At 37.4% G+C, this 25,432-nt stretch overlaps 1 protein-coding gene across 2 annotated transcripts in view; it reads left to right on the top strand.

Moving 5' to 3' along the window:
• LOC106093340 (calcium-binding mitochondrial carrier protein SCaMC-2) overlaps positions 1-25,432 on the top strand; it is a 54,795-nt gene that overhangs the window by 8,963 nt on the left and 20,400 nt on the right. For both annotated transcript variants that reach the window (XM_059361218.1, XM_059361219.1), the window contains 3 exons: positions 4,195-4,321; positions 4,403-4,490; positions 4,562-4,673. In XM_059361218.1, coding sequence (XP_059217201.1) covers positions 4,195-4,321; positions 4,403-4,490; positions 4,562-4,673 — 327 coding nt within the window. The remainder of the gene's footprint in view (positions 1-4,194; positions 4,322-4,402; positions 4,491-4,561; positions 4,674-25,432) is intronic.

Consider the following 25,432-nt stretch of genomic DNA (forward strand, 5'->3'; position numbering starts at 1 on the left):
TCATCCGATTTAGGGTCTAAGGCCTATAATAGTCACATTTATTATCCGATATTTCTGAAATTTGGGACAGTGAGTTGTGTTAGGCCCTTCGACATCCTTCGTCAATTTGGCTCAGATTTGGATATAGCTGCCTTATAGAGCGATCCTCCGATTTAGGGTCTAAGTCCCATAAATGCCACATTTATTATCCGATTTTGCTGAAATTTGGGACAGTGCTTTGTGCTAGGCTCCTCGACATTTTCTTGCAACTTGGCCCAAATCGGTCTAGATTTGGATATAGCTGCCATGTAGACCGATATCTCGATTCAAAGTATTGGCCCCATAAAAAGCGCATTTATAATCCGATTTCATTAAAATTTGACACAGTGACTTATGTTAGGCTTTTCGACATCCGTATCGTACATGGTTTAGATCGGTTTATTTTTAGATATAGCTACTGTGCTTATTAATATTTGGGCCAAATCGGAACATATTTCGATATAACTACTATGGGACATAAGGTATGCAATTTTCACCGGATTTTGATGAAAGGTGGTTTACATATATACCCGAGGTGGTGGGTATCCAAAGTTCGGCCCGCCAGAACTTAACGCCTTCTTACTTGTTTTCGATTCGGACCTCTCTGACGCTTTTACTTGTTTTTGTTTTCAATCAAAAAAAAAAAATTTTGAATTGAATACAGTATATATTCTTGATTGTCATGTCATTTTAAGTCGATCTAGCCATGTCCGTCCGTCTGTCTGTCGAAAGCACGCTAACTTTTGAAGGAGTAAAGCTAGGCGCTTGAAATTTTGCACAAATACTTTTTATTATTGTAGGGATTGTAAATGGGCCAAATCGGTCTATGTTTTGATATACCTGCCATATCAACCGATCTTGGGTCTTGACTTCTTGAATCTCTAGAGGTCGCAATTCTCGTCCGATTTGACTTAAATTTTGCACGTAGTGTTTTGGTATCACTTTCAATAACTGTGTTTACGATTCAAATCGGTTCATAATTTGGTATAGCTGTCATATAAACTGATCTTGGATCTTGACTTCTTGGATTGTTATGCCTTCCAAAAATTGTGCCAAGTATGGCACAAATCGGTACATAACCCGATATAGCTGCGATATAAACCGATCTTGGATCATGACTTGTTGAGCCTCTAGAGGGCGCAATTCTCATCCGATTTGGAAGAAATTTTGTACAGCGGCTTCTCTCATGACCTTCAACATACGTGTCTAATTGGTCTAAATTGATCAATAGCTTGATAAAGCTCCCATATAAACCGATCTCCCGATTTTGCTTCTTGAGCCCCTAGAAGGCGCAATTCTTATCCGAATGAACTGAAATATTACACTATGACTTCTACAATGTTCAGCATTAGTTTATGGTCCGAATCGGACTATAACTTGATATAGCTCCAATAGCACAACAGGTCTTATGCAATATTCTTTGTTTGCCTAAAAAGAGATAATGCGAATAGAACTCGACAAAAGCGATCCAGCCGAACTTACCATGCTCTTACTTGTTTACTGTTTATGTGAATACTTACTCATGTAGGTAAACTAGGTTTCTTCTAAAAGTTGTGTGTTTATCAACTGAAACAAGACTTATCTTCGGTTTTAATTTTTTTTTGATACCCACCACCTCGGGTATATACTTAAACCACTTTCGTCAAAATCCGGTGAAAAATGCATACCTTATGCCCCATAGCAGCTATATCGAAATATGAAAATGCATACCTTATGCCCCATAGCAGCTATATCGAAATATGTTCCGATTTGGACCAAATACTAATAAGTTCAAGTTATTGTTCCATTGTGTCTAACAAAATATTAGTCTTTTTAGTAGCTTTATCTAAAAATAAACCAATCTGAACCATGTACGACAAGGATGTCGAAAATCCAAACATAAGTCACTGCATAAAATTTCAGTGAAATCGGATTATAAATGCGCCTTTTATGGGGCCAAGACTTTAAATCCAGATATCGGTCTATATGGCAGCTATATCCAAATCTGGACCGATTTGGGCCAAGTTGCAGAAAAATGTCCAAGGGTCTAACACAACTCAGTGTCCCAAATTTCGGTGAAATCGGGCAATAAATGCGCCTTTTACGGCCCCAAAACCTAAGATCGAGAGATCGGTCTATATGGCTATACGCAAAGCTTGCTCGATCTGAGCCAAATTGCAGAAGTATGTCGAGAGGCCTAACTTAACTTACTGTCCCAAATTTCGGCGACATCCGACAATAGATGCGCTTTTTATGGGCCCAAAGCCTTAAATCGAGAGATCGGTCTATATGGCAGCTATATTCAAATCTGGACCGATCTGTGCCATATTGCAAAAGTATGTCGAGGAGCCTAACTTAACTCACTGTCTCAATTTTCGGCGACATTCGACAATAAATGCGCTTTTTATGGGCCCAAAGCCTTAAATCGAGAGATCGGTCTACATGGCAGCTATATCCAAATATGGACCGATCTGGACCAAATTGAAGAAGGATATCGAGGGGCTTAACATAACTCACTGTCAAAAATTTTGGTGGCATCGGACAATAAATGCGCTGTTTATGGGCCCAAAACCTTAAATCGAGAGATCGGTCTATATGGCAGCTATATCCAAATCTGAACCGACCTGCGCCAAATTAAAGAAGAATGTTGAACAACTCACTGTTCCAAATTTCAGCAAAATCGGATAGAAATATCGCTTTTATGGGCCTAAGATCCTAAGTCAGCTGATCGGTCTATATTGCAGCTATATCCATATCTGGACCAATTTGAGCCAAACTGTAGAAGGATGTTAAGGGGCTTAATTGAGTTCACTTTCCCAAATTTCAGCAAAATCGGATAATATATGTGGCTTATATGGGCCTAAGACCCTAAATCGGCGGATCGGTCTATACGGGGGTTATATCAAGATATAGTCCGATATAGCCCATCTTCGAGCCTAACCTGCTTGTGGACAAAAAAAGAATCTGTGGAAAATTTCAGCTCTATATCTCTGTTTTTAAAGACTGTAGCGTGATCTCAAAAGACAGACGGACAGACGGACGGACATGTCTAGATGGTCTTAGATTTTTACGCTGAACAAGAATATATATAATTTATAGGGTCGGAAATGGATATTTCGATGTGTTGCAAACGGAATGACAAAATGAATATACCCCCATCCTTCAGTGGTGGGTATACAAATCTTAAATTATACGATTCCTTACGCTCTCCTCCAGTGGTTGACATATTAGAAAAAGCCGATTTTTAAAAATTGAAAATTCTTAAGACCCAGTGGCCAAAGGAGTAACTCTTACAACTATATACGTGTTCTACGCAAAAATTTCTTTACGACATTTCACTTGGGGTTCCCAGGCCCGAGCCCAAAAAAAAACTCATATTCTTGTTCCAGAGGACATTTTAAGAAGGTGTTTTCGGCTTTTTTCCGCGAACTGCACTATTGCCATGGACTTATATAAAAATAGTTAAACAATACCAAAAAATTGATGTTTTGACGTATGAGTTATTTGAATTAGCTTTACGCCGCGATTTTTTTGGAACCAATAACGACGTATATCGAGGTATTACTGTATAATCCACTGACGAAATAAATATTTTCATAGCTGAAAAGATTTTTCCCAAAATACGGTGTAGCAGGAGGCCATCGCAGCGCAGAGGTTAGCATGTCCGCCTATGACGCTGAATGCCTGGCTTCGAATCCTGGCAAGACCATCAGAAAAAATGTTCAGCGGTGGTTTTCCCCTCCTAATGCTGGCAACATTTGTGAGGTACTTTGCCATGTAAAACTTCTCTCCAAAAAGGTGTCGCACTGCGGCACGCCGTTCGGACTCGGCTATAAAAATGAGGCCCCATATCATTGAGCTTGAATTGGACTGCACTCATTGATATGTGGGAAATTTGCCCCTATTCCTAAGTTGCATTACGATGTAGCACAAAAAGCTGATTATTTAACAAACACGAGGGCGCCCCGGTAGCCAAGTTGGTAGTGTGCTTGGATTACCAGTGCAGCAGTCGTGGGTTCAATTCCCGCCAGAGTACTTGGTCTGTTGCTACTTTGGTATCACAATGGGCCTTAAATTGTCAAAGTGAGTCTGTAAAAGACTGCCACTCTTCCCTAACCCCCTAACACACACAAACCCCAATTCAATTCCTATGAAAAAACTATTAATTTTTTTTTATATTTCTCTTTTTAAATTTAGAAATTCTTGGAACATTCAGATAAAACACAAAGTGGCGATGTGGGACTGGCTGAATTTGTTCACTATATTCGGGAGCATGAGAAAAATTTACGTTTGCAATTTTCGCACCTGGACAAAAATCGAGATGGTAAGTATAATTTTGTTACATATAATGTAACAAAATTAGACAAGTAAAAAACACCAAAAGCCAATTTGTTCTAAACTTCAGGCAAAGTCGATTTGGAGGAGTTGATATCAGCGTTTATGGATTTAGGAATTGAAGTAGATATGGAAGAGGCCAGACATTTACTATCGAGGTATGTGCGATCGATTGTCTAATGGAAATACAGTTCTATATCATTAACTTTTTTTTGAATTTAATTTAAAGAATGGATCAAGATGGTAGCTTGAATATTAGCTACAATGAATGGCGAGATTTTCTGTTATTGGCACCCTCTTCCGATATACACGATTTAATCAAGTTTTGGCGGCATTCTACTGTAAGTACTAAGAATTCTTTTAAGTCTCATTGTTTTTTGTTTTTTGTTTTGTTTATTCTTCTATACTTTTAAAAGTTTCTGTTTTACCCTTCTGATACTATTTGAAGCAATTAAACGCTTTAGTGTGTTTTTCATTCTATATATAGACTATATATGTGTGTACATATATTTATATACACAATTAATACCAAGTATATTATTTTGACATACTTTTTTTAAACAATTTTTTTTATATATTTTTTCTTTAAAATTTGATAAAAAAAAAAGTATTTTGCTAAAAACTACTTATGATTAAGTCAGGAAAGTTTTTTAAAGGTATTATTATTATAATTAGTTGTTAAATAATTAAAATCAAAAAAAAAATCACAAAACAATCATTATAATAGTTTATCTACATGTCAAACAAAGCATTTGTTATTTAGACGGCTTTATCTTTAATTGATTGTTCCAAATACATACATTCATACATCCTACAAATGAACGTACATTCATACTGATATTCTCATTCATCATCGTCATCATCATCGCGGTATTCCACACTTAACTATTGTCTCATTAACATCTGTTGATGCTGCATTTTTATGGTATTCTCAAGTTTATTGACTTTCTACATTTCAATGTCCCCTAAATATTTGGCCAAGTCTATATGCATCCCAAAAGAAAAAATTAGCATTCAGTTTTTTTTTTGTCAGAATCATCAAAGTAGTTTGCAAATAGTAAAGGATTACAAAAAAAACACATTTATGTGGACTTTTATATACAAACTTTTATAATTATCTTCTCTTATAGTGATTCTATAAAGTTTTTTCACCATTTTAATAACTGAAAGTTAAGTGTAAGCGAATATTCTCTTCTATATGTTTCGATTGTATAAATATTTAATAATGTTATTATACCCTCCACCATAGAATGGGGGTATACAAATTTCGTCATTCTGTTTGTCACCTCGAAATATTCGTCTAAGTCGCACGCTAACTTTCGAAAGAGTAAAGCTAGCCGCTTGAAATTTTGCACAAATACTTCTTATAGGTGTAGGTCGGTTGGGATTGTAAATTGGCTATATCGGTCCATGTTTTGATATAGCTGTCATATAAACCTATCTTGGATCTTGACTTCTTGAGCCACTACAGGGTACAAGTGTTATAGGCATCCCATGGCAGCCGGTTGTACGTACCGGATTGACCCGATGGAGTTCTCCATCGGCAAGGGCTGCCGCCTCAGTGTACAACACACTGCTACAACAACAACAGTGTTATAGGATTTGGATGAAATTTTGCATGAGGTGTTTTATTATAACTTCCAACAACTGTGCTAAGTATAGTTGAAATCGGTCCATAATCTGATATAGCTGTCATATAAACCTATCTGGGGTCTTGAATTCCTGAGTGTCTAGAGAGCGCAATTCCTATCCGATTTGGTTGAAATTTTGCACGACGTATTAAGTTATGATTATCAACATCGGTCCATAACCTGATATAGCGGCCATATAAACCGATTTTGAATCTTGACTTCTTGAGCCACTAGAGGGCGCAATTTTTATACGATTTGGCTGAAATTTTGCATGAGGTGTGTTGAATATGGTTCAAATCGATTAATAACCTGATATAGCTGTCCTATAAATCGATCTGGGGTCTTGACTTCTTGAGCCTCAAGAGGGAGCAATTCCTATCTGATTTGGCCGAAATTCGTCATGACATCCAACATCTGTACCAAGTATGGTTCCAATCGGTTTATAACCTGATATAGCTGCCATATAAACCGATCTTGAATCTTGATTTCTTGAGCCACTAGAGGACGCATTTCTCATCCGATTTGGCTCAAATTTTGTATGAGTTGTTTTGTTATGATTTCCAACAAGTGTATTAAGTATGGTTCCAATCGGTTCATAACATGGTATAGCTGCTGTATAAACCGATCTTGAATCTTGACTTCTTGAGCCACTGGAGGACGCTTTTTTCATCCGATTTGGCTGAAATTTTTTATGAGTTAATATTTCCAACAAGTGTGCCAAGTGTGCCAAGTGTAAGGGTGAAAACGATGCTTAACCTGATATAGCTGTCATATAAACCGGTCTGGGGTCTTGACTTCTTGAGCCACTAGAGGACGCAATTCTTATCCGATTTGGCTGAAATTTTGCACGACGTGTTTCGTCATGACTTCCAACAACCGTACCAAGTATGATTCCAATCGGTTCATAACCTGATATAGCTGCCATATAAACCTATCTTGAATCTTGACTTCTGGAGCCACTAAAGAACGCAATTCTTATCCGAATTGGCTGAAGTTTTGCATGAGCTGTTTCGTTATGACTTTCAACAACTGTGCAAAGTATGGTTCAAATCGGTCCATATTTCATGCAAATCAAGCTCTTATATTTTGGGCAAAAACAAATAAAAAAGCGTTAAGTTCGGCAGTGCCGAACTTTGGATACCCACCACCTCGGGTATATATGTTCCGATTTGGACCAAATACTAATAAGTCAAGTCATTGTTCAATTGTGTATAACAAAATATTGATATTTTAAGTAGCTATATCTAAAAATAAACCGATCTGACACGACACGAATGTCGAAAAGCCTAACATAAGTCACTGTGTCAAATTTCAGTGAAATCGGATTGCAAATGAGCCTTTAATGGGACTAAGACTAAAAATTGATGAACTCGGACGATAAATGCGCCTTTTATGGCTTATAACCTTAAATTGAGAGATCGGTCTATATGGGAGCTATATCCAAACCTGGACCGATCTGAGTCCGATCTGATTGAAGAAGAATTTTGAAGGGCCAACTCGCTGTCCCAAATTTCGGCGAAATCGGGCAATAAATGCGCTTTTTATGGGCCCAAGACCTTAAATCGAGATATCGTTCTATATGGGAGCTATATCCAAACCTGGACCGATCGCGGCCATATTGCAGAAAGATATCGAGAGGCATAACAGAACTCGGTTTCGGCGAAATCGGAGAGTAACTGTGCCTTTTATAGGCCCAAAACCTTAAATCGAGAGATCGGTCTATATGGCAGCTATATCCAAATCTGGACCGATCGGGGCTATATTGCAGAAATATGTGGAGAGGAATAACAGAACTCGATTACGGCGAGATTGGACAGTAAATGTGCCTTTCGTAGGCCCAAAACCTTGAATCGAGAGATCGGTCTATATGACAGCTATATCCAAATCTGGACCGATCTGAAGAAAATTGAAGAAGGTTTTCAACTGTCCTAACACAACCCACTTCCCAAATTTCGGCAAAATTGGATAATAAATGTGGCTTTTATGGGCCTAAGACCCTAAATCGGCGGATCGGTCTATATGGGGGCTATATCAAGTTATAGTCCAATATAGCCCATCTTCGAACCTAACCTACTTATGGGCAAAAAAAGAATCTGTGCAAAGTTTCAGCTCAACATCTCTATTTGTAAAGACTGTAGCGTGATTTCAACTGACAGACGGACGGACATGGCAATATCGTCTTAGATTTTTAAGCTGATCGTTAGTAAGTCTATTCATGATGAAATGTCAAAGCATACTGAGCATCTTTCTCTTTGACACCATGTCTGAAATCCCACGTGATCTGTCAAATACTAATGCATGAAAATCCTAACCTCAAAAAAATCACCCTTTATATACTTTATAGGTTCGGAAATGGATATTTCGAACGGAATGGCAAAATGATTATACCCCCTTCCGAAATATAGAAGGCAACCCTCGTACACCCCATTTTAATGTATATAGAAGAATGATTCAATTTTTGTTGATCAGGGTATAAAATCCATAGGTATGCCTTGCGTAGGCGTTTTTTCCTTCATTATTTTTGTTCTTTTTTTCTAGCACACTTTTTTAGCAGTCATGTGCTGATTTTAATGACTTCGGCCAACGGCGAATGATGACGTTGCATACTAAATATGTATTTATTTGTTTGTTTCATTTTTGGAACAATTTTGCAAATTTTTGAACTTTGTACCAATAAGATATTGCAAAAAAAAAATTCACTTCATATAAAACAATAAGATTTTCTTTGTTTTCCTTTTATATGTTGAATTTAATTTTTTTGGCTTCTGAAATTTAAAAATTAATTTTTATAAAATGTGTGATTTAAATATTCTCAACTTATATTCGTAAGGTTTTGTAAAAATATATTTTTCTTATAGATATTTTTTTTATCAAAATTCCAATCTTACACCATTTTTTTAAAAAATACCCACCGCCAGAGGATGTATGGTTGTTGTTGTTATTCTAGCAGTGTGTTGTACACTGAGTCGGCAGCCCTTGCCAATGAAAGACTCCATCGGGCTAATCCGGTACGTACAACCGGCTGCCATGGGATTGAGGGTGGATGGTATACCAACCTAGTCATTCCGTGTCTAGTACCTTGAAATATTGATATGCGACCCTATAAAGAACATATGCATATATATTCTTAAACGTCCCGACACTCTAAGTCAATGAAGCCAAGTCCTTCCGTCCGTCTGTCGAAATCACAATATCGGTTGAACGAACAAAGATATCCATTTGAAATTTTACACTTCAAATTTGATATTTCTTACTGTGTTGCGAATGGACAATATCGGTTCAGATTTGGATACAGAAACTTTTAATTGATTTGGCTATTATTTGGTTTGTGAAGTACGTTTATACTCTCTACCACCTACAAAGTATTCCGGCCTGATAGGACCATAAATTTGAATTTAAATTTAGGCCACATAGAAACCGATTCTGAAATTTTCATGAGTCTATAGATGCGTACATTATTTTCGTTTTAGTTGATGTTTAGAGTGTGGAGTAATCTTATGCCTTCAGATCAGTATGATGTTCATCGCTGTGATGAGAAGCTTAGCTGCGAGCTACCGGGCGCGTCCAAAAGTTGCGGATAGTGGAATGCTCCATACGGAGTAGCTGCAACGGCAGTTGCGGACAATCAGCAGTATCGAGCGGAGAGTCTCAATGAGAGGCCGGGCGGCACTGGTCTTGCACAAATACTGAGTAGCCATAAAGCTCGATATGAAAAGGCGAGTAATTGGCGCCTTTAAATAACTAAAGGCCACTCAGTTCCCGCGTCCATCGGTCTTTTTGGCCGGAACGAGCTTACGCACCTAAAGGAGCTTGACGAGGATCACCACCTCCACATGAAAATGTGGCTACAACAATAAAAACAGGGGAAAAGTGATCAGCCGTGTCGAGCGAAGAGTCTCAGCGAGAGGCGGGCGGCACCGGCTCTTGCACAAATACTGAGTAGCCATGAAGCTCGATATGAAAAGGCGAGTAATTGGCGCCTTTAAATAACTAAAGGCCATCGGTATTTTTGGCCGGAACGTGCTTGCATGAAAATGTGGCTACAACAACAACAGGGGAAAAGTGAAAATGAATCACAGAACATACCAGATTATGTATAAACTTCACATTTGATTTAGGTGAATGCAGCACTGAGAAACTTATCTCCTAACTATCATACTATATTCACAATCTACTCTCGACGACTTATTAGCGAAATCCTACATTGTCCGGGTTTGTCATGGTTTCAGTTTTAGTTTAGTTTTTTTTTTAAGATGAAGCGCCCCTTCTTATACTTGATCCGGAATGTTAATATATGATTGGTACTCTATTTCAATATAAGTTTCAATGAAATCTATATTGGCTTGATAAGAAAACCAACCACACCCATACAAAAAAAAATTAAGCATGGTGGTGTAAAAGTGGATCTTTTGGTTGATAAAAGTGAATCAACACACAGATGTTATCTGATCAACTACAAAAGTTCAAAATCAGCAACAGATGTTTGTGAACGAAACGTTCGAAACTGGCCATTGTCATTCATATTATAGGTCTGTTCGCGTACTTTTCCAGTAAAAATTTGCAGGAGAATAAAAGCCATTTTACTCTCTTTAAAAAATTTGCAAGCAAAAGTGCGCGTCCGACTTCCAGTGAAAATTTGCAGAAAAACAGCTGATTTTTGTTTTGGTTTGCTTGCTTGGAAAGCAATATTTTTAAATAAAAAATGCTGGCGATATTTTGAGGTATTTTCCTTACATAAACGTCAATTTATTAACCCGAGAGTGAAACGGCTGGAAGGGAAGCCATTTGTATATCCGTGATCTACATGCTGCTTTACAGCCATCACAAATTCGTACAACCGGCTGCCGTTCAATCCCATGGCAGCCGGTTGTACGTACTGCATTGTCCCGATGAAGTCTTTCATTGGCCCGATGGAGTCTTTCACGGCTACATCAGAAACAACAACCGTGCACGAAGCTGCGAATGTCATCCGTGGCGCCAAGTCGAGCAAAGCACTGGTTTTAGACAGAATCTCTACCCTGGTGCAGAAGAATCTGAATCTGCCTGGAATCGATTACCTTATAACTGTCCTCATCCTATCTGAACATTATTATAGTACCCGATGTTTGGAAGATGGGCAGTCTGATCCCGCTACTGGAACCTGAAAAGGACACGAGCAAGGGGGAGACGCACACACCGATGTCCCTTCTTTCATCAGTAGCCAAGACACATGAGGTACTACTCCTCCCGCTCCTTTCGTTGGACATTTTCAATTCGCCGAGCATCAGCATGCATTTCGAAGGCTGCATAGAACTACAACTGCCTTACATGCCATCACCGTATACAAAAGTACACTTGTTGTGCTGACAAAGATACCTTACACTAACCATCTAATGCTTTTGGATATTGTGGCAAGATAAATTGCTACGACCACTGATGTGACTCTAAGGGAACTTTCTATTTGCTCATGTGGCGGCTACGGACACTTTGTTATCATTGAAGATATCTGTATCCGTTCACAATTGGCAGACTAATTTGCACAAATTTTCTCTAATCCCACTGTGCGTCACTTGTTTAACTGCAAAGTTAGACCCACTCAATCCCATGGCAGCATCTTTTCTCCTTAACAAATTGGAAGCAATGGTGTTGGTTTCATCGTAGCTCTCTGATGAGGATGATTCCATCTAAACACTTAAGAAACCGAGAATTACTCTTCTCTTGGTGTCTGGAAGGATACAACGTTTTATTCTTTCAAGATTTTCCAAATAATTCCGCAAATTTTGCGCTTACCTTTTAATGTAGAACAACCGACTTGAGCTAAATTCCGACTTCATTTGTCGAGTTTTCTGTACCTGAACATTAGCTGCTACCATGAATCTTCATTTAAACTAAAAAATTATTAAAACTAATTTAATAATTACCAATAAACAATATTTTTATTTTTTACTTACCTCTGCCCTTTTGATCCATTTTGGCGTTAGCTTTTGTATTTTCATGATTTTCATAAAACAGCTGACCTTTACAAAACATCTGTTCAAAATTGCAAATTTCTGCTAGCCAAAAAGTCCCAGTAGAAATTTGCAGGTTCTGTAATTTCTAAATGTCAAAATTTGCTCTCTCTCTCTCGCTCTCTTCTGCTGGCAAATAAAGTACTCGAACGACTTCCAGTAAAAACTTGCGCAAATTTGCACAAATTTTTAAGTTCCCGAACACAGCTTATGACAGCGTTAAGCATACTTTTTTTTTTTAAAAAAAAACACATATCATTTTCTCGAATAATGATCATCAAATGTCTCCAACTTACTACAACGTCAAAATATACGATTCTGTTTTAATATTAATTAAGTTTCAATCGAAATAATCTGATTATTGAAAATGTGTACAACATTCCACCAATATGTATATTTTAGAAACATTTACAAGCCATGTTAATAGATTTCTTTGAAAAGCTTACGTAATAAGGTTTAAAAATAAATGAAATCATTAAGCTATAGCATCAAGACATCAGTGCCAAAAGAAGCTTTGATTGTTGAATGATTTGGATGCACTCTAATGTCGTTGTGTTACTCAACTTTCAAATTCATTTTTGTACTGCGCAAACAATTTTTTCTTTGATTTTAAAACAGCTTGAAGGTGGCATGTGCATAAATACATATGTATGTAGTGGGGTCTTCGTTTGACATAGTAAATTTTACAAATATATGTATTTCAGAGAGATTACACGTTTTGTGTTTAGTATTCACACCATCTAACGTTGAGCAAAAAATAAGCGAGCTTTTTATTGTACTTTTAAGTCAGCTGTTCATCGACCAATCACAATGCTCGATTGTTAAACGAGCCCCCCTTTTCTAAACGAATAAACGAGAGAACTGTATTTTATAAGAGTGTATGTGGGTAAAGGTGACTTCTGAAAGATGTATTAAAAGGTTTCTTTAAATAGGCGCGCGTGTAGTTTGAAATTGAAAAATATGAGATTAAAACAATGTGGAAGCTTAAAATTGTTACCCTGCTTGTCCAGTTGTTATTGCTGTTATTGTTGTAGACTCTCTTAAGGTCATCAATTTTTTTGGTATTATTTGTTGTGGTGTGTGTGTATATTGTGAATTGGTGGCTTAAATTTTGTCTTGTTGCTAAGTCATGACGTATTTAGATAGGAATGACTGACCAATGAAAGGTGTGGTCTATATCATAGCCTTGAGAATGTGACAATGTTAATAACCTAACCTTTGTTTTTCACCGTTGAAAACACATATTTTTCACGGTTACTTTTTTGAAACACAAAATCTCGAAAAACATTACATTTAAGAACATTTTTTCATAAGTAATGAGAGAATGTCCTGCTGGAGGGAAGTTTTTTTGCTTTAAGATCTATTATCTAAAAAACGTAATCACGAAAAAATGTTGCGAAAAACGAACATAGTACTACCTATAAGGTAGCAGGCGATGACTGACTTACATTATTTCCTCCCCATATTTCGCGTGCAAAATAGAGGGAGGTTTTTGCTTTGCCATAATAACATCAGCCGAACAACTGTTGCCCCGTGTTGTTAGTTCATAATCTTTGTTTTTTTTTTTACAAATAATGGAAAATTTAAGCTGCTGATTATAAACATAAAATGGGCTGGCAGAAACAAATATTTTTTATATTACAAAATATTTGTTTCGCTAATGGAAATATGGCCTCCATGGTAGCGCAGAGATTATCATGTCGCCTGAGTTGAAATCCTGGCGAGAACATCCGCAAAATTTTTCATCGATAGTTATAAACGCTTATAACGATAAATCTTTTAATAATAATAATAATGCGAATGAAAACTAAAATGTCAATATGACAGTGTACAGAAATTTGACCCTAGTGGAAATTTGCGTCATCAACCCCAAAGGGTTGTATAATTGATTTTGTTGTTATTGTGGGCAAGTGACTTTACCTTGTTTATTCTACCGAGGGTACAGTAAGAACCATGGCGAAACAATTAAATGTGTGGTACAACAACCACAAATCATGTGGTGCAATCCCATGGCAGCCGGTTGTACGCACCGGATTGACCCGATGGAATCCTTCATCGGCAAGGGCTGCCGCCCCAGTGTACGCGTTCGTCTTCTTTTTTCGTCATAGGAGAGGACCATCCCGGAGTGCCTTTACCGCACGCTTCTGGCCGGTGCCACCATTGAACCGTAATCCGGACCCAGGTTCTGTTCGGTTTCCCAGATCCGTCGGTGTCGGTGAGGTGTAACCGGTGCATGGAGTGGGTACATTTCCGATCTTACTCTGGCCTCACATCGTTAAGGGAGTATAGTCATACTGAATATGTTGCAAGGCGCTGTGCGAACATAGACAGCAGTAGGTCACAAACGAACGTGCAAGATCTATGTCCCGATTGTAACCAGGGACCACACGATAAACGTCACCTGTTTAACTGCCCAGCTAGACCCACTCGATCCAGACTCGCACCCCATCTTAGTCACAGAGTTCCTTGATCTTGACGCTCAACAGAATCAATCAGACGAAAGATAGAACATAACAAACTGTTACAACAACAACATATGGTGCAATCCGCCACGCAAAGACATTTGTGTGTGTATACGTGTGCGTACATGAGCAGGGAATGTGCGAGAAAGAAGATTACAACAAAGAGAATGCAAACAAAAAACTGACATCTTAATACCGTCAAACCCGGCCGGTTGTTAACAGCTGTTCGCGGAGACCACCTTTTTAAATCCGCCTTGAGCTAAAACTGTAGAGTCGCCAGCCCAGCTGATTTAACTATGACTATAACGTCAAATTCATTATTAGATTTTAATGTTTGTTTGCATTTTGTATGATTACCATATTCATGAAGCGGATCATGCAAAAATTCACAACACATGTTTTTAATATACAAAATATATGTTTAAGTACTTGCTGCTACACTTGCCAATGAAGAAAACGCTAGAATGCCAAAATACTTTGACAGTTGACAGACGTTTGATATTCCCACTAGAATTTCCACCAACCCCCATGCACAGGGTTGGATCGTTGTTGGATAACTGACTTCGCCTTCTGGTTATGCCATGTCTTCTGCGTCTCTCCAAATTTTGACAACACAGTTCACCATCGGTTCCTGCTGTTTTATTATTGTTCAACTGGGCCTATTTTGACTACATTTTGACATTCCGTTTACAGTTAAAGTCGTCAGGCATTTGTCATGGTATCTTCGTTGTCGTTACTTGGAAATATGAAACTAAAGCACATTATATTGCCCTACCGCATTATCACAGTTTTCGTTTCATTAGCTTCTCCTTTTTGAGGCTTACCCCTTTTTTGTACCCACCACCGAAGGATGGGGGTATATTCATTTTGTCATTCCGTTTGCAACACATCGAAATATCCATTTCCGACCCTATCTAGTATATATATTCTTGATCAGCGTAAAAATCTAAGAAGACCTAGCCATGTCCGTCCGTCTGTCTGTTGGAATCACGCTACGGTCTATAAAAATAGAGATATTGAGCTGAAACTTTGCACAGGTTCTTCTTTTGTCCATAAGCAGGTAAAGTTTGAAGACGAGCTATATCGGACTATACCTTGATATAGCCGCCATATAGACCGATCCGCTGACTTAGGGTCTTAGGCCCATAAAAGCCATATTTTTATCCGATTTTGCTGAAATTTGGAACAGTGAGTTGTTCAACATTCTTCTTTAATTTGGCTCAGATCGGTCCAGATTTGGTTATAGTTGCCATAAAGACCGAAAATAGCTAAGATTCCACTTTGGACTAAGTAAGTAGTTTAGAAACAAACAGACGAAGATTACACTATACAAGACACTGATACTACCCGTGTTTTTATATGGTTCTGAAGCATGGGTACTTGTGAAAGCAGATGAGTCAGTGCTTGGAGTATTTGAGAGAAAGATTCTTCGTAAAATATATGGACCAGTTTGCGTTAAAGGAGAATATAGGCGACGTATGAACCACGAGCTGTATGAGCTGCATGACGACGATAGCATAGTTACACGCATCAAAATACAACAGCTGCGTTGGCTACGTCATGTTGTCAGAATGGATGAAGAAGCTCCAGCAAAGAAGTCTTTTGAAGGCAAACACGGTGGTACACGCAAACCGGGAAAACCAAAAGCCCGATGGAAAGATCATGCGGTGGGAGATACCTCGAAACTTGGTGTCAGAGATTTTAAAATGAGTACAGAAGATCGGGACGCTTGTAACGATATTCAACGCTTGGCCAGTGGAACAAATATTCTGTCATAGCCAATTAAAGTAAAGTAATAAATACGGTTGCTGAGGAAAGAGGTTAAGATGGTAGGCACAAAACCTAAAATAACCAACAAGAAAATGTAGAACGAAGATGTTTCTGCTTCGCTCCAACAATAAAAAACAAGTAACAAGGCCGGGCCAAACTTTGGATACCCACCACATCGGGTATATATGTAAATCGTCACAATCCGGTGAAAATTGGATAACTTAAGCACCCAAATTCGGCACGGACATTGAGTGGTTTAATATATATGTCACTATTAAATTTTGTAGAACAAAATATTGGTCTTTTTGGCAAATATATCCAATTATAAACCGATCTGAACCATATGATGGTCGAATATCGCGAGGCTCAGAAAAACTCACTGATTAAAATTTCAGCGAAATCGGGTAATAAATAAAGCTGTTCAAACTCATGGGCTTCAGTCCCCTTATCTGCAGATCGGTCTATATGGCAGCTAAATCTAAATATAGTCCGATCAGAACCATTTTAGGTCGGATGTTGGGAGGTCCTAACCTACTCACTGTTTCAAATTTCAACGAAATCGAGTAATAAATAAAGCTTTTGTGGGGGCTTCAGACGACAGATCGGTCTATATGATAGGTATATCTAAATATGTCAGATCTATACCATATTTGGGTCGGATGTTAGGAGGTTTTAAACTGTGCACTATTCCAAATTTCAGCGAAATCGGATAAAAAGTAAAGCTATTATGGCCTTCAGACCCTTTATCGGGAGATCGGTCTATATGGTAGCTATATCTAAATATGGACCGATCCAATCCATATTGTCAGATGTCGGGAGGCTTAAAACAACCTACTTTTATGGGCTTCAGACCCTTTATCGGCAGATCGGTCTATATGGTAGCTATATCCAAATATAGTCTGATCTGACCCATATTTGGGTCAGTTGTCGAGAAGCCTTAAACTACTCACTGTTTCAAGTTTCAGCAAAATCGGATCAGAAATGTTTTTATGGCCATTAGACCCTTTATCGGAAAATCGGTCTATATAGCAGCTATATCCAAATATGGTCCGATTTGGCCCGTTCAAGAACTTAACCAGCGTGCATTAAAAAGACGTATCTGTACCAAATTTCAGCTCAATATCTCAATTTTTGAAGGCTCAAGAGTGATTACAACAGATGGACGGACAGACACAAGGACATCGTAAAATCGTCTTAGAATTTTACGACGATCCGAAATCGAAAATTGATATTTCGATGTGTTGCAAACGGAATGACTAAACTAATATACCCCCTATCCTACGGTGATGGGTATAACAACATTCCTTATGCTCTTCCCAATCACTTGCAAAAAGCCAAGTCCATTTGAATTCGCAGCACATCTTTCAGGTAAATTAACCCAAACAATGTGGCGACGGTAGACGACATTTCCCTTGTTTTAATTGTTTGCGATGCGCAATATGGAAATTTTACGGATCGTGCCTCTAGACCTCTCAAGAACTTGTTGTCAATTTGGCTGAAACCTATTTTAGAATCAATAAACAACTTCTGTTCAAACTCAGACGTAACATAATCATTTGAAATGGTGATTTTTTTTGTTCTGAATAGAGAAGAACGTGTTTTTCTAGATCGCTTGTCTGTCGATATGTCTGTTGCTAGGTATTATGTCTGCCACTTTGCTGTAGGTAGGTGATTCTGATTATAGATTGTACTTTCAAATTCATATTTATTTATTTTGTGTTTTTATTTAATCTGTTCACCCAGTGCTCTTAGACAATGTACGCGTTTGTTATTTAAATGTTATCGCATAGGAATAATTTTAATAAATTAAACAAAAAATTTTTTTATTGTGCATTGAACCTTCTTATAAAGAATTGAGTTTAAGAAGCGTATTAAACTTGCGCATTCATAAAACGTTTTTTGTTACATTTATTCGATTTTCAGAATGTCAAAATGTTTTAAGACTCAAAGCAAGCCTCCATTAAATTAAGTACAATATATTTTATAATGACAGGCATAGGGATTAATTGAATGTGCAATTAGAGATAGTTTTCTATAGCTCATTGGAAAAGGTCGAACGGTTTAGATAAGACACTAAAATTAAGTTCATTTCTAATATGGGTGTAAAAGTTCTAAAATTGCGGGTTTTGTTCTGAAGCAGCACTACTCTTTTGAACCTTAATTATTTAAATTTACAATTAAAGAGAGGTTGTCATAGGTCGGCCAATTTGGAAGTGGAGCTGGATAATTTTCTTCACAACTTTGTAGTATATACATTACATAAAGTATGGTAAATTGGCTACAACATTTTTTTTCTCACGTTTTTGCGTACGCTTACGAATGGATCGTACCTAAGTCTAAAGTATTGAAGTTTAATAGAAAAAAGTCTGACGGGAAAGCAAATAGATAAATGAACATATCGATAACTGGATTCAAAAGAACAAATTTTTTTCTTTTCTTTGATTTTATTTAATTGTTCATACTTTTCTCCTCTTGTTACGACTTTGTTATAGACAGAATGTGTTTTTCAATATATGTATGTCTAGTAATGATTACACATTTCTGTGTAAGCAATGATTTTGATTTTTTAGTCATGACTGATGGTTGTGTGTACTAGGGATCCCAAATTGGGACGAAAAGTCGACTTTTAGACTTTTATCAAAATGACAAAAAGTCGACTTTTGCAAAATGTAGACGTCTCGAATTTGTTGTCAAAAATTTGAAAATTTTATTAATAAACTATTTCTATTTTCTAGAAGTTTTCGTAAACTTTTACCATCAAGAAAAAAGAAACACAAAAATATCTCTATTCTGTCCGATTTTATTTATCCGGCATTATCCAAGATCAAATTTCAAAAATGTCAAATTTCCAAATATTGTTTTTGTCGTCACCATTAAACAAGAAAAAAGACCGTCTACCCCAAATCGGAGTCTCTCGATTCTTAATTCCATCTAGACTTAGCTAAATTCGGTTCAAAAATCTCTATATGTGAAGTGTACTCTTATAGGGGAAGTACTTTTAACTATTGGTCGATTCGTCCATCGATTGGAGTATACTTTTGCCAGACCGAGTCGCTTGCAAAATTTTAGACCAATTGCAACAAAACATACCGAAAATTGGGGGTGCGTTAGTATGGGACCTACACCTAAAATTGGATCGATATGGACCATATTCGGTATGTTCACATTTTATAGGCTTAAGATGTTCAATGTGAGATCGATCGATATGGTAACTTCATCAAAATATGGACTGGGATAAGTTTATTATAACACATTTTTCCAAACTTTAGCGAAAGTGGACATTAAATATGGCTTTAAGGAGCTGAAGATTTTAAATCTGGAGTACAGTCTATGCGGGATCGATGAAAAGATGTAGTCCATCCTCGAACATAATGGAGAAAAAAAAACAAAGCCAAACTTTGGTTTTTTTTCTCTCTGTGCAGCTTTCTTTTCGACTTAAAAATCGATTGTTCGACTTTATGATCATTGAAAGTCGACTTCGACTTTTCGATTTTTTTTACACAGTCGACTAAACGATTAGTCGAAAGTTTACTTTGGGATCCCTAACGTGTACATGTGACGCATATACCCCTATATTCACCAATACTATTACAATGGGCACGCATCATGATGTGCCATGTAAACTGACCATTAAAGCATTAAAGTTGCCTGGCAGTTTTTTTTCTAATTGCCTCAGTTAAACCAGTATTGAATATTGTGATACCACACACCAGGCCTCTGGTTGCAATCAAACCCACAACCCCGGATGGCGTTTATTAGGTTCCTTAATTTTTTATAGGCAACAAATAAAACGTGTATGAATGGTTGGAAGCCATAGCAGAATGCATATGAACAATGCTTTTAAGAAAAATGTTAGGGTGTACACTACATTAATCGTTATTCGATATATCAATTATTCGTGACCTTTCAAATAATCGAACAAATGAAAATGAAATATTTTCAAATAAACAAATAATTTAGAACGGTTAATGGCTTTGGTATTAACCCTTTTGAGGACGTATAGGCCCATTCTGTATTTTTGACAATTTGCATTTAAGCAATACAAAACAAAGAAGGGAATCAGATGTGTATGTCACACGTTTTTTTTTGCATAGAATTAGCAAATTTTTTTAAGTTTTGGCGACACTTTATTTGGTTAATCATCATTCTAAGTACGAATAACGAACGCAATAAAATCAAAAATTTATCGACCCGTCATTTCTTCGTCCTTAAAGGGTTAAAAAAACATAAAAACATATGAATGCATTTTTTCGATCATTTGGGCTTTACTTTGGAAAAATGTATGCGTTAATGTCAAGTATTTATTATACCCTCTACCATAAGATGGGGTTATACTATTTTCGTCATTCTGTTTGTAACACCTCGAAATAGGCGTCTAATACCCTATAAGTATATATATTCTAGATTGTCATGACATTTTAAGTCGATCTAGCCATGTCATTCCGTCTGTCTGTCGAAAGCACGCTAACTTTCGAAGGAGAAATGCTAGCCGCTTGAAATTTTGCACAAATACTTTTTATTAGTGTAGGTCGGTGAGGATTGTAAATGGGCCAAATCGGTCCATGTTTTGATATAGCTTCCATATAAACCGATTTTACGTCTTGACTTCTTGAGCCTCTAGAGGGCTCGTCCGATTTGATTGAAATTTTAAACGTGGTGTTTTGGTATCACTTCCAACAACTGTGCTAAGTATGGTTCAAATCGGTTCATAACCTGGTAAACCGATCTTTGATCTTGAGTTCTTGAGCCGCTAGAGGGCGCAATTCTCATCCGATTTCGATGAAATTTTGCATGAGATGTTTTGATATCACTTCCAACAACCATGCTTAGTATGGTTCAAATTGGTTCATAACCTGGTATAGCAGCCATATAAACCGATCTTGGATCTTGAGTTTTTGAGCCGCAAGAGGGCGATTAATCGTTTCTTATTATCTGTTATTGCATGTTATTCATGACTTACCAGTACAACTTTGCACTAATTTTTTATCCAGAACATCGGACTTGCATTGGATAGGACTAAAATAAAACACAGCAATTGAAACACCTTACTCTAACCAAATTGTCGGGTAAAACGTTCTGACAAAAATGTCGCTATTGAAGCTATATTTATGGGCCACAAACTGTATACATTTTTAAAAAGTCCATTGGGCTCTAAGTACCTCTCAAGATGATGGCGATACCTCCTAATAACTTTGCAAAATGACAGAACAATTGATCGCTAATTGGCAAGGTTGTTTGCTACACTCTTTTTGGAATCGGCTGACTGTTCGCAATCATTCACTGGAATCAAGAGGATACAAATAAGGAGCTCATGCACTACGACTTTTAGTACGGTTATTTGTTAGTATTTTTCGAATGGCCTTTTATTATGAGATTTAACAAACTGGTATGTCTCTGTGATATGTATTTACTCAAAAGTATTAATTTTCCTGGAGGCCACCGTAGCATAGAGGTTAGCATGTCCGCCTATGACGCTGAACGCCTGGATTCGAATCCTGGCACGACCATCAGAAAAAATTTTCAGCGGTGGATTTCCCCTCCTAATGCTGGCAACATTTGTGAGGTAAAATGCCATGTAAAACTTCTTTCCAAAGAGGTGTCGCACTGCGGCACGCCGTTCGTACTCGGCTATAAAAAGGAGGCCTCTTATCATTGAGCTTAAACTTGAATCGTACTGCACTCATTGATATGTGAGAAGTTTGACCCTGTTCCTTAGTGGAATGTTCATGGGCAAAATTTGCAAAATTAATTTTCCTGGACTTCGGGCATACAAATTTTGCAAGAAAAGCTAATTTTTTAACGCTATGGACAACTTAGGTTTAGGTTAGAATGGCATTTTTTTTTCTAAACAGACTCACTTGTTAAGTTCATTGTGAAACCACAGTAGCGGCAGGCCAGGCCTTTAGTGAAAATCGAACCCACGACCCTCGCCTGGTGATCCAAGCGTGCTACCAACTCATCAAACAGGTCGACCGACAAGTATCTAAACCCTTGTAATATTCAATGATTATGACTTTCTATAGGTGTAGTGTAATAAATTCAATTATTTGAACTTTTGCCTGGACTTTCTCAGTTTATGGGATTGGGTTCAATTTACTGTATATCGAAAAGGGCCCAATAAAAAATCCATCTTTCGTATGGTAGTGTGCAATTTAGATAAAATAACACTTGACTTGTTTTCCAGTGAAATTGTTATCGATAAGAATTGAACAAATAACAATACAGCCATCAACCTCAATTGGGGTGTGTCACATAGTCATGAGGGTCTTTTTATTTTTTATTATATTTGGCACATTCTTAATTGCTCGACAAAGCCAATTTTTAATCTCACATGAGTAATACGTAGTATAAAAATGTTCAAATACTTTTCTTTTATCGTTTGTATAGACATTTTGTTTCTGCTTTCCAGTTGCGATCGAATTAAGCTGTATACTAATATTTATTTTTAAAAATAATATTGAATTGTACGCAATGTCCAATTGTCCAATATGTCCTAGAAACTTTGAGTTTGTGTACTTAGGTTTCAATTAGCTTTCTCTCTTTGGGAAAATAATCAAAAGAATTTTATCGTTTGTGGAGGTGTTTTTTTTTATTAGAACAACAACAAAATGTTCCGAATGCCGTCGATAACGATTTGGCTTGTTTTTTTTTATAGTAAAATTTTAAAAGGAATCTATTTTTGATGACTTCTTCTTCGTTTTCTTTTTGTAGGTTGGATTGTTGCCAACTAAGTCGTTGCGCTTTAGACTTGAAATTATTTCGCTTTCATATCTAAAATGCTTTCTTTTATTTTTGTTATTGCAATATTTGTGTGAGAAAAAAGAAAACGTTTGCCAAAAATATAAGCTTTGAAAGGGATCGTCACTGTCGCTGTCTATCTTGGTGCTTTCTTGATTAGGAAATTTCAGATGGGTGATTTTTGATTTTTTTTAGCCATGTCGACTGAACTTTCTGCAATAATTCATATAGAATTAGTCACCTGCTTTTGAAAAGTTAGTAATACCATTTCCATCAATGTATTTCCCCTTTGCATTTCACCAGGGAAATAACTTACGGTACGGTAAAATAAAGATTGTTCTAGCTTTAATGATTTCAGCCAAAGATAACGATAACTTAATTTAAAAATTACCAATTTTGAAATTTTTTATGGAATCATTTCTTTAGCCAAAGATATTTTATATTGATTACTTACTTTAGTTGGCTATGACAGAACATTTGATCCACCAGCCGAACTCAGAATAGATTTCCAGGCTCCTTGATCTTCTCCGCTCCTTCTCCAATTTTTGACATGTCTCTCTTTTCGAGGTGTCTCTCTCCACTCGACCTATCCATCGGATCTTTGGTCCTCCCCTTTGGGTTCACCACAGTGTTTTCCTTCAAAAAAAAAAAATACTTTTTATACCCACCACCTAAGGATGGGGGTATATTCATTTTGTCATTCCCTTTGCAACACATCGAAATATCCATTTCCAACCCTATAAAGTATATTTATTCTTGATCAGCGTAAAAATCTAAGACGATCTAGCCATGTCCGTCCGTCTGCCTGTCTGTCTATTGAAATCACGCTACAGTCTTTAAACATAAAGATATTGAGCTGAAACCTTGCGCAGCAATATGACACAGATCGGTCCAGATTTGGATACAGCTGCCATATAGACCGATCTCTCGATTAAAGGTTTTGGATCCATAAAAGGCGCATTTATTGTTCTATTTCGCCGAAATTTGGGACAGTGAGTTAAGTCAAGCCCCGCGACATTTTTCTGCAATATGGCACAGATCGGTTCAAATTTGGATATAGCTGCCATATAGACCGATCTCTCGATTAAAGGTTTTGGGTCCATAAAAGGCGCATTTATTGTCCGATATCGCCGAAAATTAACACAGTGAGTTGTGTTAGGCCCCTCGACATACTTCAGCAATATGACACAGATCGGTCCAAATTTGGATGTAGCTGTCATATAGACCGATCTCTCGAATTAAGGTTTTGGGCCCATAAAAGGCGCGTTTATTGTCCGATGTCGCCGAAATTTGGGACAGTGAGTTATGTTAAACCCCGCGACATACTTTTGCAATATGGCACAAATCGGTCCAGATTTGTATATAGCTGCCATATAGACGGATATCTCGATTTTAAGTCTTGGCCCCATAAAAGCCGCATTTATAATCCGATTTCACTGATGTTTGACACAATGACTTATGTTAGGCTTTTCTACATCCGTGTCGTATATGGTTCAGATCGCTTTATTTTTAGATAGCTACTAATAATAGCTATTTAGATAGATAGCTACTAAAAAGACCAATATTTTGTTATACACAATTGAACAATGACTTGTACTTTTTAGTATTTGGTCCAAATCGGAACATATTTCGATATAACTGCTATGGGGGCATAAGGTATGCATTTTTCACCGAATTTTAACGAAAGTAGGTTTACATATATACCCGAGGTGGTTGGTATCGAAAGTTCGGCCCGGCTGAACTTAACGCCTTTTTAGTTGTCCATTCATACTGATAGCATGACCCTTGGCAACGCAATCGTTGCATTTTGATACGTTTAACTTTGCTAACGTCGTCGTCATACAGCTCAAACAGCTTGTCGTTTATACCACGACGATACTCTCACATAATGCAGGCTGGTCCATAAATTTTATGAAGAAACTCTCTCTCTCTCAAACACTCCAAGTACTAGGATTTGGTGCAGTCTGAATATCTGGTTTGTGGTTGTTTCAAACATTCGAAAGTCGCATTGATAGGGCCCAATTATCTCATTGACTTTAGATTTTAATCTTTCAAATAGAGATTAGAAAACGAATTTGATATCCAATTTTGAGGGCAATGGCAATATGGAGTTCAAATAAATGGTATATAGATATATGAGAATAGAGCACGTTGCTAATATATTTTCCGGGCTTAGTGTTTGGGGGACCACTTCAATCCCCAAAGCACCCCTAAATCGGGCATATTTTCCGATCATAAATCGGGCATATTTACCGATCATGATCATGTGGAGCTTAAATGAAAGGTATTGGGGGGTAGAGCAAGAATTGATACCCATTTTCGGGCCAATTCTGGGGGTCTACCCCTTTCCCAAAATTCCCCACAAACAGCAATTTTTTAGTGACCATCGCAATATGGGGCCTAAATAAAGGTATTTGGGAGTAGAATACGAATTTGATATCCAAATGTAGGACCATGTATTTAGGGCATCACCCCTTCCCCAAAACACCTCCCAGAGGGTAAAAATTTTTCG

This window comes from Stomoxys calcitrans, chromosome 1, assembly GCF_963082655.1.
Source record: "Stomoxys calcitrans chromosome 1, idStoCalc2.1, whole genome shotgun sequence".
Lineage (NCBI taxonomy): Eukaryota > Metazoa > Arthropoda > Insecta > Diptera > Muscidae > Stomoxys > Stomoxys calcitrans.